Genomic DNA, 15114 nt, shown 5'->3' with positions numbered 1-15114 from the left:
TGACCACACCTCTCATCTTGCAGTACTTGCTGGAAGTGAAATTGTTTTTTGATCAACTGATCAGAGAGATCAAGTGACAAGAAGGTTATTTGTTATTTGGCGCAATTGTTGAGAAGTGGATTGTCAATTGTTGAGTTACTGGATAACTAAATTGATTCAGCTTTTGACCAATCATTAGTAAATGTCATTTCTGATAACTCTGATGAGGAGAAGTGGACTAACTAACTACAATGGTCCTGTCTCAGAAACTAGCAAATATGATGTCGTTTTTGTTCCTTAAGGATATTTTACATGAAGATTCAAAACATCAAGGTGTTCTGTGTTTTCTGCTCTTGCCCAGTGACAGTGGTGAACTCTAGTATATTAGAGCTGTATTTGGATTTGTTTGTCCATCTTGATGTCTGTCTCTACTCTGGCAATGTTGTTTTTCAGAGGGCCGGTCAAAAAATAGCGAGTCATTTTTGGAGTCTGGTCATACCATGCAGTGGGTGCTGGCCAGGTTTCAGAATTTGCCACTGGATTAGTGTGCTCTCTATCTCCTTCATGGGGCGACTTTAAATTGAAACAACTCCATTAACATCATTATGACACAGAATTAACTTTAGAAGTCTCTGTGTTTATCAAATTATTTCCAGTTACAGTGCTTGATGCTGTAGATGCATATTATGTCAAGCTTAGAAGTCTTAAGTTGAAACGTCACATCATCATCAATATGTTACATAAATGCCATCATTGTAATGTAACTGCCTCTTTCAGTGCAATTTTAAATAAGACATCAGTTTTATTATCTTTACGTAAAGCATGCCTTTGTTTATGGAGGCCATAAGTCATTTTTGCTTCAACCTCCAAAAGACAGATGTCGTTGTGTTTCATGAAAAGTGGTGTAGAGTATCACACATGCTACTTAATCTCTATGACACACTGTCTCAGCTGAACCCTTCATCTATGAAGGATTGCTCAAGTATGACAAGTCAGCATGATATCATGTTACCAAGGTAATATTTTTTATGAAGACACCGTTGACTTGGCTGGCTTGTGAGCAGTTTGTTGGCCGTCCTTTGAAGTCTCCCTCTACCAGGCTATAATTACTTTCAGTTATCCAGTAATTGGAGCTATAGCACAAGCGCTAAGTATATTTCTAATGCTGTCATCAGCTCTATATTGATAAATAATTGACAGCCATGCTGTGTTACCATGAACCTTGAATGAAAATATATATATATTTATTAATATATTGGGTAACTGTTCTTCAAGACAACAAACTATTTTATGTTTTTACAGTATAATGAATCTTTGATGATTAATGCCAAGCCAATTTCATATAAGTCTTCACACTATGCTAATGTATGGTTCTGTATATATTATTGTAATTCCATATAGTAGTTTCTTCCATCCTCCTATGACAAAACTATGAAATTCGAAAACATCATTTTCATTCTGCAAGTACTTTCTTTTCAAAATGTTGTCAGGTTTGATGAATTGCAACTACTTTCCAGCAGATGGCAGTATGTACAAAGGCCATGCTCAATGGGTCCGACTTAAAATATTTAGATCAGATCAGCGTTATATTTTGTTGTATCCCCCTTGACTTCCAGTTCCTCCCACTACAAAAACCACAATGCTATACTCATCATTTATAACAAGGTGTGCATTATAAATAAACAAAACACATTGTGGATCTGTAAAATGGCCCTGCCTAAGACTGTATGAATTACTTTTTGCTTTATGTTAACATACATAAAACATACACAACAGTATATACTATGAGTATCCTCCTTTGCTCATCCTCATGGAAGAGCTGGCGATTCCTTCCACTTTGCTTCTCTTCTTGGACTTTGATTAAAAGCTCCAGCTCTTTTCCTCCCCCCTACTGTTTTTTCCTTTCATTTTTAAATGGCTGATTGGCCTCTGGGGAGAATATTTTGGATTGAATTGAATTAGGGAGAATACTATTAGACACACTTACATAACACAATCTAAAATAAGACATTGGGGGTGTATGCTTTTTTTTCTAGCGTGAAGGAAATCCAAACATCCCTGTGTGTGCTTCTCTCCCACCCCAAAATCACCTGAACAGGTTAAACAAGCTTCTTTTGAAGATATGTACTTCTAATTGTATGTTAGAGCACTGTCAGAAATATGGCACACATTATCACCCATCATAGCAACAGTTATTGCTAAAAAGACTATTGTTCATATTTCCTGTAATAATTGTGGATTTTGTACTTATGTTCAAACGGACCTGAATGATCAAGGTATTGATCAGCACAAATAATTCAGTATTGATAAACTAGTCTAATGATACCTTTTGATTCAAACAGTTGGAACCTGAGAGTGGCATGTTAGGGGGAAAGCCTTGATAACTCTACTTGATAATTACAGATTATCAGCAACTCTTTGGTTCAGGTATCAACATTTATATAATCAATATGCAAAAAAGAAAATAGTAAAATATGACTGAAAAAAAAGTTACATATTTGTAGTACTTTCCACATTTGGACTTCCTAAGATGTTAAGGACAGGCATTCCTAGGCTCTAACCCTTTACAGGAGCTGTCTCCAGATAGACAGATGTCTTTAGTGCCCAACCCCTCAAGGTCTGTCTTACAAAAACCTTGGAACATAATGAGGCACTGGGTGATAGCAAAGCCATTCTAGGTCCTGATAACCACTAAGCTGGCTAATGGTGCCCTGGGCTGTTCGTTGCAAGGCAAAGGCCTCTTGTGTGTCTGTGTATGTGTTTTTTGTGTGTGTTTCTACTTACGTATGCACACTAGAGTCTGTGTACAGTATGTATACTTTATGAACTCCCAGCACTTCCTTGCGGTACATTGGACTGAATGAAGCTGTTGAGTCCAGTGAATAGGACAGGCATGGCTGGCATTGTTTACCCCCAGCCAACCCCAGGCCCCTTTAGAGGAAAATCTATTTCTGGCTCTGAATTTGTGAGATCTCCGCACAACCCTCCCACAGCTGTGAGGGTATACGAACATGCATGTGCTGGAATGGGAATTGGCCTGGAAGATGCACTGATATGGACAGAAACAGTGTCCGACTATGTTGATGTTACAACTAGAGTGCAGGGTCAGTACACTTAGCTGTGCACACACTAGTAACAGACTGAGGGAATGTTAATGTCTCCCCTGCTCTGAGCCACTTGGCTGGACAGTGTTACTGTGTGTTTTGCTCCTCAATTCTGGTTACTTGTTGAGTAGTGAACAAAACGTTTTCCTCCTATCCCATTGTTCAAAAGTATTTTTTCTCAATGTGGCGTCCCACTTGTGATTTAAGAATTGAAGTGTTTATCAACCTTTCACCCAGACTTGCCCTACACATTTAAAACCATGTCTCTGAGGATCATCCTCCATATTGAGCAACATTTAGCCAGCCGACTGAAACCAAGTCTCAAGTTTGATCCTGTAAACATTGATCCAATTCTATATGACCTATACACCCCAGGCTTATTGTAAATAACTGACATTTACTGTCTGTCAGTTTCAATATACACTTGCAAGAGGAGTAAGCACGTGGCTCTCCCTCTGTTTACCTTCATTAGCCATTCCTTTACTAGGTATGTCATAATATCTTTCTGACTGGTGGGGCATATACAGCCCAACTGTGTAATTCTGGTAATGTAGCGAGCGCGAGACAGCTCTCTTCCTCTTCATAATTCCAGGTTCCCAAATTGTGCTCTCAGTGCTCTCTGCATGCTGTAAAGTTGATCATTATTAATTCAGCAGATTTTTGATACTGTAGCTTAGGAAGATCATACTTTAAATGTAGCTCACAAATCACTAACATTCTACAATAACATGCAGCAGACCTACGACAATGGGAATCAAACAGGATAACTGAGGCCTTGACAGATGATCTTCCTCCAGTGTTTGAAGCTGTGAGGAACCAAAACAAGCAAGCCATGTGGAATTAACATTTTTGGTTCAGAATCAGCAACTGGAAAAATACATATTATTTACATGCGATCTCCAGCCTGTTCAAACCACCATGTTCTCCTTCTGATGTTCCTCATTTCAAAGTTATTAATGGATTGATGTCTTCTATATTTAAAGTTGCACAGTGACCCCTCTCATATTTGATGTGAGTGATGAATTGTGTCTGTTTATCAAACAAACACTACTTACTGCAGGAAGGGAAGCACAATGACAGGCAGACCAAACTGTGGACAAACACTAATATTTAGTAAGCAGAGCTCGCTGGAGAGTAGATTAGAGAACACAAAAGCTCTTCCTCACCCAGTAAGATAACACACAGGATATTGCTAAGGAGAATTGGTGGAGCCTGTATTGCTCAACTCACAGTCATCCTCTCTAGCGTGTCCATGTTCCAGTGTCCAGCCTAGTGAGAGTCATGGAAAAAATAAGCCCTGCACCAGCAGATGCAGTATGCCTTACACCCACACAGGGATTTGAGCCACTGTTTGATTCATGACCCTTCCAGCCACCCTGACATCCTTCCCACCTGGCAGCTGTTCCACAGCCAGATCTAACAGCCTCCTAACAGCCCTACTAGCTAAGCTAATCATCACTGTGGTCATGTTAACCCCTCCGCTTTTACCAGACACCCCCCTGGCACCTGGTTGGAGATCTCAAGTTGGGTTAGGGTTTCCACTTGGGTTTGATTGACAACCCAATTACAGCTGCTGCTTGAGTCTAACAGGACAGTTGAATCTGCCATTGTAATGATCTGTGCCCTGGCTGCCTTGCAGCCTTGTGACCTGTTATAGTAGCTGACTGGCAGACTTCAAGGGCACGCTCATGGACTAAGGCAATGTACAAAACATGCACATGAATAAATACTGTACAGAGTAGTATAATCCAGTATTGTACACACACATACTGTATTATATCACAATAATGCTGTGAAATTACACTGACATGTTCCCCATACACCTTTAAAACAAATGTTGAAAGCTGTACTAGTTAGAGTTGAAGTTAGAGTTGAGAAGAGGATTCAACATTAGATGCAGCTGGCCTCAGGTTTTCATGTTGAGCTCATCACTGACCTCACACTTTCTCTCTGCCTCAGTTCATTTGGTAATTCGAGCTTCACAAACACTAAACACACATGTGAACACAAAGTCCCATACACATACAGACATAGACAAACTGCATGGTTGTAGTATGGACGAAGAGTGCAATGAAAATATTCTGTATACCGTAGCTACAAATCAAGCTCCTCTGTGTGTGCGTGTGTGTGTGCTTGTCTGTGCGTTAATGCATGGGCCATGTGTGCAAGCGTGGCAGATTAGGTTAACATAATCACACCGATTTGCATAATGGTTTTGTCTTTTGCAAAGTGCGTGTGGCAAGGTTTAGATTTTTGAATTGACAGCCTCATCAGTGTTTGCAAAGAAGGGAAAGAAAGAGAGAGAGAGCAGGCAGCACAACAGCAATCAGTGTAGCCCTACAAGATTAGGAAAAATATCATAAAATAATTGTACATCATCTAGCACAGACCATACAGACCTATAGATACAGGGAGGTAGAAAGGCATTTTTATATGTGAAAAAATCTGCCATAGAAGGGTGTTGACTAGGCAATCAAAATGGTGCTGGTCTGTCTGTGTGAAATAAGAAATACACGTTATCAAAATGGATGTTGACACACTGCTTTCAGGCTTTATGGATGGGAGAGAGCTGCGCAGTGTCAGGATGTCACACCTGTCAGTGTTTCTGCTAAAGTCTGGTTGAGTCAGGGTCGAGAACCCTGCACAATTAACGTTTGGATTGCACATATACTGTACACACACATACACAAGCCTATCAAGCCTGCTGCAGAGCTGTTTTGTGTGCTATGCCACGTGAACAGTACAGCTGCCGTTCAATGAGAGTTAAGCTCTATCTCTCCCCCGTGGTAACTTTCATCCCGGAGAAAACAGTTCTGAATAAACTAATCCCAGCATTTAGAAGACGGGGAGCGAGCGGTGCAGAGGGGAGGAGGTGATGGCAAGACAACTCTGCTTTGAAATGTGTCTTTTTCAAAGTGAGGGTTTTAACCGCACGTGTGTTGACTGGGGGCCAAACCATCAATGGAAGTCGGATTACACCTCAGAGCCTTACCATGTCACGCACGCTCAAACTTTCAACATATGATTGTTTCTTTATTCTGCACTGGGATTTTAAGAGTGCTAATTGCATGCATTTTCTCTCTTTCACACCTACAGTACACACACAGTCAGTGAAATGTGATGGGGGAGGAGATGAAAGATGAGCTAGTGGGCTTGGCAGGTCCTGCCTACTGTGATAGAACTGTGGACAGGTCCCAGGGCTCCTAGTACAGCAAAGCTAGGACAGGGGCTCTACAGCCACCCTCTGATCTTTAGAAGGGCTTCCCCTGGTAAGAGCCAGAGGCAAGGCCTGCTCAAGTGAGAGTTCCAGGTCCAGGGGACCGATGCATGCTGGAACAATGCTCTCTCTCTGGATGGGTCCACGCCAACACCATTGGTTCGTTTACTTGCTCTTATTTTTGCCAGCTTGGCCTTGAGGCTTTCTAAATTTAGTCATGCAATTGTGTCCCCTGTGCCAAGCACCCTCTACTGATTGGTGATTGGTTGTGGTGGGGTTGTTATGTTTACCTGAAATTGACCTTCACAGAATCCAAGGCATATTTTTGGAAGTTTTTACATTGTGTTTGTTTCGAAACCATAAAACACTTGGTTGACATCCATCACTATCAAATTGCCATCAAACCTTTTTTCCTGCTTAGGAATGAGTTTGTGTCGTTATGTATTATATCAGATCTATTTGCCTATTTGTCATATATTTGTCATTGGCATGATGGAGACTCAAACATCTTATGTCAGTGATGCTTAGTTGGGCATAAATGGCTCTCTGGAAACAAGGCAATGAGGGAAAATGTGTGTAAAACACTTCCCTGAATCACTTGTCACCTGAGACTATTTTGATACAGGTCAGGTTGCATAACCTGCATTCTGCACAAGCCAACCGTAGCTTGGATACATTAGACTTACAACCAGTCCTCCAAACACTGTTGCAGACAGTTGACTGTATTCCGATCAAATGTGCAAAAAGTCCTAAAAGACTGAATGTTATAATACCTTTTTTTCTCTTTTCATGCATTCCCCTTTTTCTATTTTCTCTGCTACTTTTATTAACGGCCATGTATAATCTAATTGAAATAAGAAGCGATTGTTTCATCTGATCTGGGTTGAAGACCATACTTTTTCACATGAACTGAGATCAATCTCTGTCTCTCTCTCTCTCTCTCTCCCTCACTCTCTGACAACACTCCCTCCGCCCTCCTCTCCCTCTCTTTTTCACTCACTCTACATCCCCTCCCTCATTCTGCCTGCGCTCTTATTTCTCACATATAAAAGCAGTAGGTCATCACTTGTGAATGGTAACTCAGACAAGAGAGTCAGAGGATTCAACTTGGAAGATAAAGTGGCAGATTACACATGCAGCCTTAGCTGAGAGAAACAAAGGCAAAGACAAATAGAGAAGCAGTGAGAGAGAGAGGATAGAAAGGGGTCTGGCTCCTCACTAGGACTCGTGGAGTGCTCCAGAGACACGCGTGATTGTGGTGTTAAAGTGTTGATGTGATTTGTCACCCTGGGTTGTTCTGGCGAGGCTGTGGCATGTGTTCCTGAGGGAGAGGGTTCCTGTGCACAGCGGCATTGCGCTGACTAGACAACATCGGACCTGAGCTGCAGCAGATCACCTCATCTCTTCCACTCTGCTTGTCCCCCTCTCCTCTGGCATCCCGTCCTCTGAAGCGTGGCTTTTGGAATTTCTTTTAGCTTTTTTGGGGGGGGAAGTGGAAGACTTTGTGACTCTTTTGCAAAGGAGTATTATTTTGAACTCGGGTCTGATATTTCTTGACGTTCCTTTGAAAAAGCCACAGTACCATTTGTGAACCAGTTGAAAGGGTGCTCAGGTGCTGACCCATTGTCCGCTATCTCGGACATCTGTGGCCTCTGCGACAGCGCCGTTTGACCAACTGGACATTCCTTCTTAGTTTTCATTCACGCCGAGGCTGTCCAGCCGGACCCTTCATCTGACACTATGCAGGTGTCATTGGTGTGTACAGACCACCGAGGCGTTAACCGGAGCACGGAGGAAAGACTGAACCGGCAGAATGCCAACAGCCCCAACATGGGCACCAAGAGCAAGTTCCGAGCCGTGGCCATGGTTGCCCGCAGCCTTGGCCAGCTGTCAGTGCAGAACATGCCCTCCTCCAGCGACCAGAGCATACGCACCGGCATGAAGTATAGGTAGGAAATACCGTGAAGCATCCGTGTGATGACACAGCATAGGTGTAGTAGGAGAGTGCAGAAGCATGCAGCTGCATTCAAGGCAGGATGACTTAAGAGAGAGTAGACTGTAGACCATCCTTGGTTCCTCAAAGGGTTATTGGACAACCCACGATAACAGATTTGAGTAGTAGGGTTGTAGAAATGCCACTCTGTGTTCCTCCCCTCTTGTGAGTTTGACAGTGCACTGCAGAAGATGACAGTTTTACCTTGTGAAAGGGACATAATACCAAAGCACGTTGTGAGCATGATAAGGATAATACCTCCCTCTCACTGAACCCTTGTGTCAGGGGGTCGTGCCACCATGCTGCTTTGGAAAAAGACAAGGGATATTTGGAGAAATGTAAGCCTACAAATAGACATGGAAGGATTCGGATCGTTCTGACTGCCTGGTTCTTACATGAATATGCAGTGCAGCATAGGCTAAGCATTTATCAAACTGAATTAATAAATCCCATTTCTGACTTTGAAGTGGAAATAGAGCTTAAATCATGCACACAGTATTACTGTAACAAACAAAGCAAATATTTCATAAGGCAAACACCAAAGGATTGAACGTCTTAAAATTCCAAAAATACTGAGCGTCCCAATTCTACGTAGGGCCTTTGAAGGTAATCTCAAACCAAACACCTTTACCACTTCAAAGAATTACAACTGCTTCCCTAGATACCACTCCTTCCTGCTTATCCACTATGTCATGTCTGTAATGGTACATCAAAAGCACTCTACAACCACTGCCCAGCATAATGTAATATAGCGTTTTTCCCACTTTCCTAATGTGTAACACAACACCTCAGAGGCATGCAGGGCCATCAGTTGAGCTAGCCATCAGTTGAGCTAGCCATCAGTTGAGCTAGCCATCAGTTGAGCTAGCCATCAGTTGAGCTAGCCATCAGTCTCTCCGCTCTCTTGATCCTGCTGATGATGAAGTCCATAGAATACACACACGAGAATGTAAAGATCAGTCTGGGAATGTGTGATGTGTATCTGTTCTACAAACAGAATATTGTCTTTTAATTTGATCAAACTTGCATTCACAGTGAGTTCACATTTTACACAGTTTCTGGGATTAATTTATAAATGCATACTATTCTTATTATGCGGTCAGGTGACAATAAGTAATTACAGTGTATGTCACGGAACCAAAAGGCCTCTTTGCTGAGAACCCGCAAGCACAACTTTGCTTAATTATTTAGATAAAAAAATATTTGCATGAATATTAAATACATATTTGCAATACATATTCACTCCAATACTGTAGTGGGTCAGAGTGGTTACAGTTAAGATCTTGTAACACACAGATGCACACACACAAACACACACATATACTCATTTATTAAATATAAAAGCCATCATGTTTTAAATTGTTATCACCGTCTTTGCCATCCACCCATTGCACTGCTGCACTGTAACTTCAATGGATCTACTTAATCAATCATGTTAATTTAGTAATTAATCAGAACAACATTATGAAATGTTGCTCCTTCTCACAGTGTCGGTCTGTTTACTGTATGCTACAGTATCTACCATAATTAGAATAATGTGTAGGATCATGGTCATAATTGTTCCACAGTAGAATGGTTTGTTTGTATGATGTGTGAAGTGTATGTATGTGTGTACGTATGCATGCACTGTATGTACTGTATGTTTATGTGAATGAAAAGGGTGTTTGATAGACTCTCTGGGTGAGGGCGGGGTTAAACTGTTCTTGTGTCAGTATGAATCTCCCTCACACCAGGCGGAGGAATAGAGAGAAGCCAGTAGCTCAGATTAGTATTTCACTAAAGATGCTATAGAGCCAAGGGAAAACTGGGCAACCATAGAGCCACACACTCTCCTACACAGTTACAGACCCACAGCCAGTAGGCACACATACCCAAGCACAATGTTATGCATTTGCAAACCTTTACCAATAGAAGACAGAAAGCCAAACATGATGAGGTCCTTCATATTTCTCAGAGTTGGGCAGAAAGTGAATGTCAGACATGTGTCTAACTGAATCTTCGTAAGTCGGTGTGAGTGGTTTCTGTTGTGGTGGTCTAACAGGCTCTCACAGGTGTGCCCAGGCACACACTCATCGGTCATCGGCCTCATGGGGGTCTTCTGTAGAATAACTCAAAACAGATCCAGCACAGGTGTGTATGAGAGAGAGAGAGAGAGAGAGAGAGAGAGAGAGAGAGAGGGAGAGAGAGAGGGAGAGAGGGGCTTGCAAGGTTGATAAACTGAATATGAGAGTCTGAATAGTATAACTTTTTTTTAAGGTGGGACTGGGAAAAATGAGACTGACATTGTCAATATAGTGACTGTGAGAGACTCTTTGACTCCTTCTAGTCAGGAAAGGTAGACACAAATAGACTTCTTGCAAGAGTTGCGTTTTACTTAATTTTAGTGATGTCTTGCGAGGCCAGTGAGTGCCACAATGAAGGTGAAGAAGTACATGAAAAGAGACGAAAAGGATGGAAAACAGATTATCTTTGCCTTCCAAACAATATGAGACAAGCTGATTACATAAGTAGTCAGTAGTTGTCTACGCGTTCTGGCTTTCCAAATCTTTTCCTGCATGAGAAACCCTGGACGGACAACAACACACAGCCTTGTTTTTGTTACGTAACTCTGCACTGTCTGTCTGAGGCACAGAGAGAGATCATCTAAGGGGGGCAGTGAGAGAGTGTTGGTAACAGAATGGAAGCACGAGTCTGTGCACCAGGCTAAGAGGAAGAGCCCCTGGCCACACTACACTACGGCAGGGCTGGGGTTGGTGCTGGCTGGGTTCCTGCCACTGCTGGGCAGCATGCTGGATCTGTTTGGATCTAGATTGGAAGGAATGGTTCGAGATGCAACAGAAGGAAACATTTGAGAAACTACCAGACCTTTTTGGTTACGATTTTGACACAGCCTCTTTCACACAAGCACATGAATGGTTTGAGGAAGCTGATTTGTTCATGACCTCTTTTTATCTTTTACTCTGTGATCACACAGGCATTGTGTGTCTGTACAAGGCATACGCACGACCTTTAAATGTCACGCCTATCTAACCTTGTTATTCATTTGCCTTATTAGTCAAAGCCCAGCATACACACACACACACACACACATATCAATTACCCTTGAACTGCTGTACTGGCCTTGGTTGTGTACACTATTGGAAGTCTATATAAGGCAAGAACCAGAGAGGAATGAGGAATCACATTGATTTCCAAATTTCCCAGACTGCTATTAAAAGATACTTTTTATTTCAAGATGCAAAGTGTTGCATTTGGGAATAGCAAAGGGCAATGTCTGTACTTCAGTAACCCCGGGCAGTGTCTGTTTCTAGGTCCTGGGCATCCATTATGTTTTTTGCGCCTCAAGCATCTCCCTTCATCCTCTACGTGTATCTGATGTGAATTCCTTTATTTCTGTGTATCTTTCCTTCTCTGTCTTCATGTGTCATGTCATGTAAAGTTACTGTAACATGTACAGTGCACCAGCACCATATACAGAATAATAGCTACACACGTTTCTTGATAGACATGTGGTTTGTCAGATGAAGCGGACGAGCTGTTTGTGGTGTGTGAACCATGAGCTTTTTGATTGATATCCTACATGTTGCTCACGATCACGGCTGCATGTCTCCTCTACTGCTCCTGGGTTTTGGGGCCAGGCCTGTCTCAGCCCAGCCAGCAGCTTTGAGTCATCTGCCTGCCTAATGTGGACATGTGTAAGGGAAACAGCTTCATTAACAGCACTGCCCTCTTGGTGTGGCTGGGCCTCCAGGGGGTAACTGTGGGTGTGCATGTGTATGTGCGTGTGCAGTTGGGGAGTTGAATCACCACTGATTAGCTTTTGATTTCACAGTGACACGTCCCCTACAGATACTGTATGTTTTTGATCAGACTGATACAAAGATACTGGTTCTGGCAGTGTTAAATTATTATATAGTGTCTGATTGATGGAAATGGAACAATGCCTGTATTTCATAATTTTTGATCTGCAATTAAATAAATAAAATAAAAAATTGACACTGCAGATCACTGTGTACTCCATAGTGAGCGAGTCCACAATGTGCTGTGGTTCTTAACTTCTTCCATAGTTCATCTGACTTTTGACGTGTTTGGAACAATAATGTCTGAGGTCTTGAACTCAAAAATAGCTTACTTATCCTCGTAGTAATGCATTGCAGCAGCATTTTTGTGTATGGTATGTTGTGTAATGCACAGTCTACCATTACACTTGCTGCAACATGGCTTAGCATAAGTGCAAGTGGATGCTACTTGTGTTGAAAGCTTTTTTGATGTGCTTTGACAGGTCTCGTCAAATGTCCATTAATGAAGGGCCTGCGTCAGTAGTAACACATGTCTTGTAGGTCTCTTGGGAAGGCCTGCACTCAGAATACCACAGTACTGTACAGACTGTCCAATAAAGCCCCTAACCTGGTTGTATTTCACCAATTTACTGTATAAGTGTATTCTCTCATGGAACGTTATTGATACGGTAATATGACTGAAGTTTGCTATCTGACTCAGAGCAAATAGAATACTGTTGTGTCCTGTAAGGGAGGATGTGATCTTCATGTGTGTGCATTACATGTGTGCTGGAGTGTGTGTGTGTGTGTGCACATTTGATGTGTGTCATTGTATATTCCATTTGACTTAATAGTGAAGTGGCCCAGAAGGAGGTTAATTGGCTTTGGGCTGGAGTGTGACCACTGGAAAATGGGTTGGTGGTTTTCCAAGCACAGCTAGCATGTGATTGGCTCCTGCTGAGGAGATCGCCTTCATGGCTGCATAACGGGACATGGAATACCTCCATCAGGATGCCTGCTGTCAGCACCCAATAAAAGGCCCTCTCATACCTGCCATGGCCAAATACAGCCCTGGCCTTCAGCAGACATTCACCTCAGGCCCAGTCTCATGAACCCACCGGCACCACGGTGTTAAAGAGAGACAGTGTTATTTAATACTTAAGTGATGACTCTTAAACTGACCTCTTGTGTCTGTGCTTTTGATTGATGATCGACTGTCACTGGTGACATGTTTTACTAGTTCGCATGAGATTTTCCTTTCATGTTTTAATGATTCCAATATATTGCAGAGATTGTGTGTGGATGTGTGTGTGTGTGTGTGTGTGTGTGTTTATTCTTCACCTGTCACATGCACCATATCTTTGTACCCTTGACCTGGTGAGTGTTGATAGAAAGAGCATATGATGTTCCTACTTGCCTACATGTGAGTCTTCAACAACAACATGACACTACAGACTGACCCTCAACCTTTGCTCCTGGCTCCAGCCTTGTGTGAGGTCATTCAACATGTGTCGGTCGGTGAAGTTCATTTAACATGCTGTTCTAGTGAGTCTATGACAACCATCTGTTGGCAAATGTAGCTTTAATTAGAAAAGCAAAAATGTTTATGAACTATGTAGTGCAATAATGCTATAACAGTTGGCAAATCCCATGAGCAGCTTCTGACTGCCTGTGTGCAGTGCTACTTGTGCAGGCCCAGACTCCTAAAGTATGAGCTTAACTCTTTGGAGTGATTCCAGCCAGCAGGTGGTCTGGTTCACCTTCAACATCCAGCCCCCCTGCCAGTAACCCAATCTCGACCCAACAGTTAGAAATGAATCACCAGACCAGACCGCTAAACAGAACGCCAACCATCCCGCTAATTTACTTTTGTAGGGGGTTTAATATTTGTCCAAACAACCTAAACTATTTCCCTATGTTTAAAGGAAGAGGGGAAACTGGTGTATTAACATTAAGCAACTACAGTAAGTTACGCAATGAGGTGTGAGACCCATCTAGTAGGGACGTCCAGCAGCTCCATATGTCAGTGTATGAGAGGTGGGGACAGGCAGGATGACACCCAGCCTTACACTTTAATCACCTGATTGGCCCAGTAGCTTAAAGTGCCTTTCAGAATCAGAATCAGAATGAGTTTTATTCGCCATGTAAGTTCACACAAACAAGGAATTTACTGTGGCAGAAAGGTGCATCTAGCTGGAGGTGACATTAGGCTTATTTTGTATTGGTTTATTGTTAACACTGTTGTACATGTAAGGTTTTCTTCAACTGCTGTTACGGTAGCCTACTCATGTGATCTGATAAACATATCTTTTTTGTTCTAATTACTCCACTTTAACAGCTCCATCTCCCATACTTATGCAACATATAGCACTTAGTGCAGGGCACTTAAAACAAGTGTAGAGGTGTGAGTGTGTTTTCACTAACAAGACAGCATATGAGTGTGTAATTGTGAGTGTTTTTGGAGTCTGGCGTGGGTGGATGGGGTAGGGTGTGTGTGTGTGTGTGGGTTCAGATCTGCATGTTCATGTTCACTCATTTCAGGCGCCTACAAGGTTATGTTTCCATACAAAACTAAATCAATAGAATAGCTAGCACAGTAACATCTCACCTTGGTTGCAACTCTGTGAATACCTCAGCTCAGGCAATAAAAAATTCTCTGCATTCACATGAATAACACAAGTCAATCCATTTAGTCCTCTTCGCTTCTCAAGGTAACTGACAAACATCCCTTTGTTATTTTTGTCTCACGTTAGGAGAGTGGAAGAGTGAAAAGAGTGGGAAAGAGAGAGAGTGGAAGATAGACGGAGTCGTGCATGACTTGCTGGCCCTCATGTTGCGGGTGGATGAGAGAAGAGCTCTGTAACCTTGGATCTTGGTCAATCTGAAGGATGAATAAAGCATGCCTCCACAGCCTCCTCCTCACTTCTTTCTACATCCAGGGCTGTAGGGTACTGCATGGTCAGAGGGAATGCTGGAGGTGAAGGATAGATAACATTAATGCCGTTGATTAACCAAAAGGTCCACACAGTTGATCCAAATAAA

General features: G+C 42.3%; 1 protein-coding gene across 9 annotated transcripts in view; it reads left to right on the top strand.

Moving 5' to 3' along the window:
• LOC146252261 (voltage-gated potassium channel subunit beta-2-like) overlaps nucleotides 1–15114 on the top strand; it is a 39514-nt gene that overhangs the window by 11427 nt on the left and 12973 nt on the right. For 2 of the 9 annotated variants that reach the window (XM_084679210.1, XM_084679209.1), the window contains exon 1: nucleotides 7394–8249. The exons of the other annotated variants lie outside the window; for them this stretch is intronic. In XM_084679210.1, coding sequence (XP_084535336.1) covers nucleotides 8041–8249 — 209 coding nt within the window. In that variant the 5' untranslated portion in view covers nucleotides 7394–8040. Of the gene's footprint in view, nucleotides 1–7393; nucleotides 8250–15114 lie in introns of those variants that run through there. 9 annotated transcript variants of the gene reach the window in all.

This window comes from Hypomesus nipponensis, chromosome 18 (genome assembly GCF_054491055.1).
Source record: "Hypomesus nipponensis isolate SF chromosome 18, ASM5449105v1, whole genome shotgun sequence".
NCBI lineage: Eukaryota > Metazoa > Chordata > Actinopteri > Osmeriformes > Osmeridae > Hypomesus > Hypomesus nipponensis.
The sequence above is the reverse complement of the archived record's forward strand: the minus strand, read 5'-3'. Positions and strand labels throughout refer to the sequence as shown.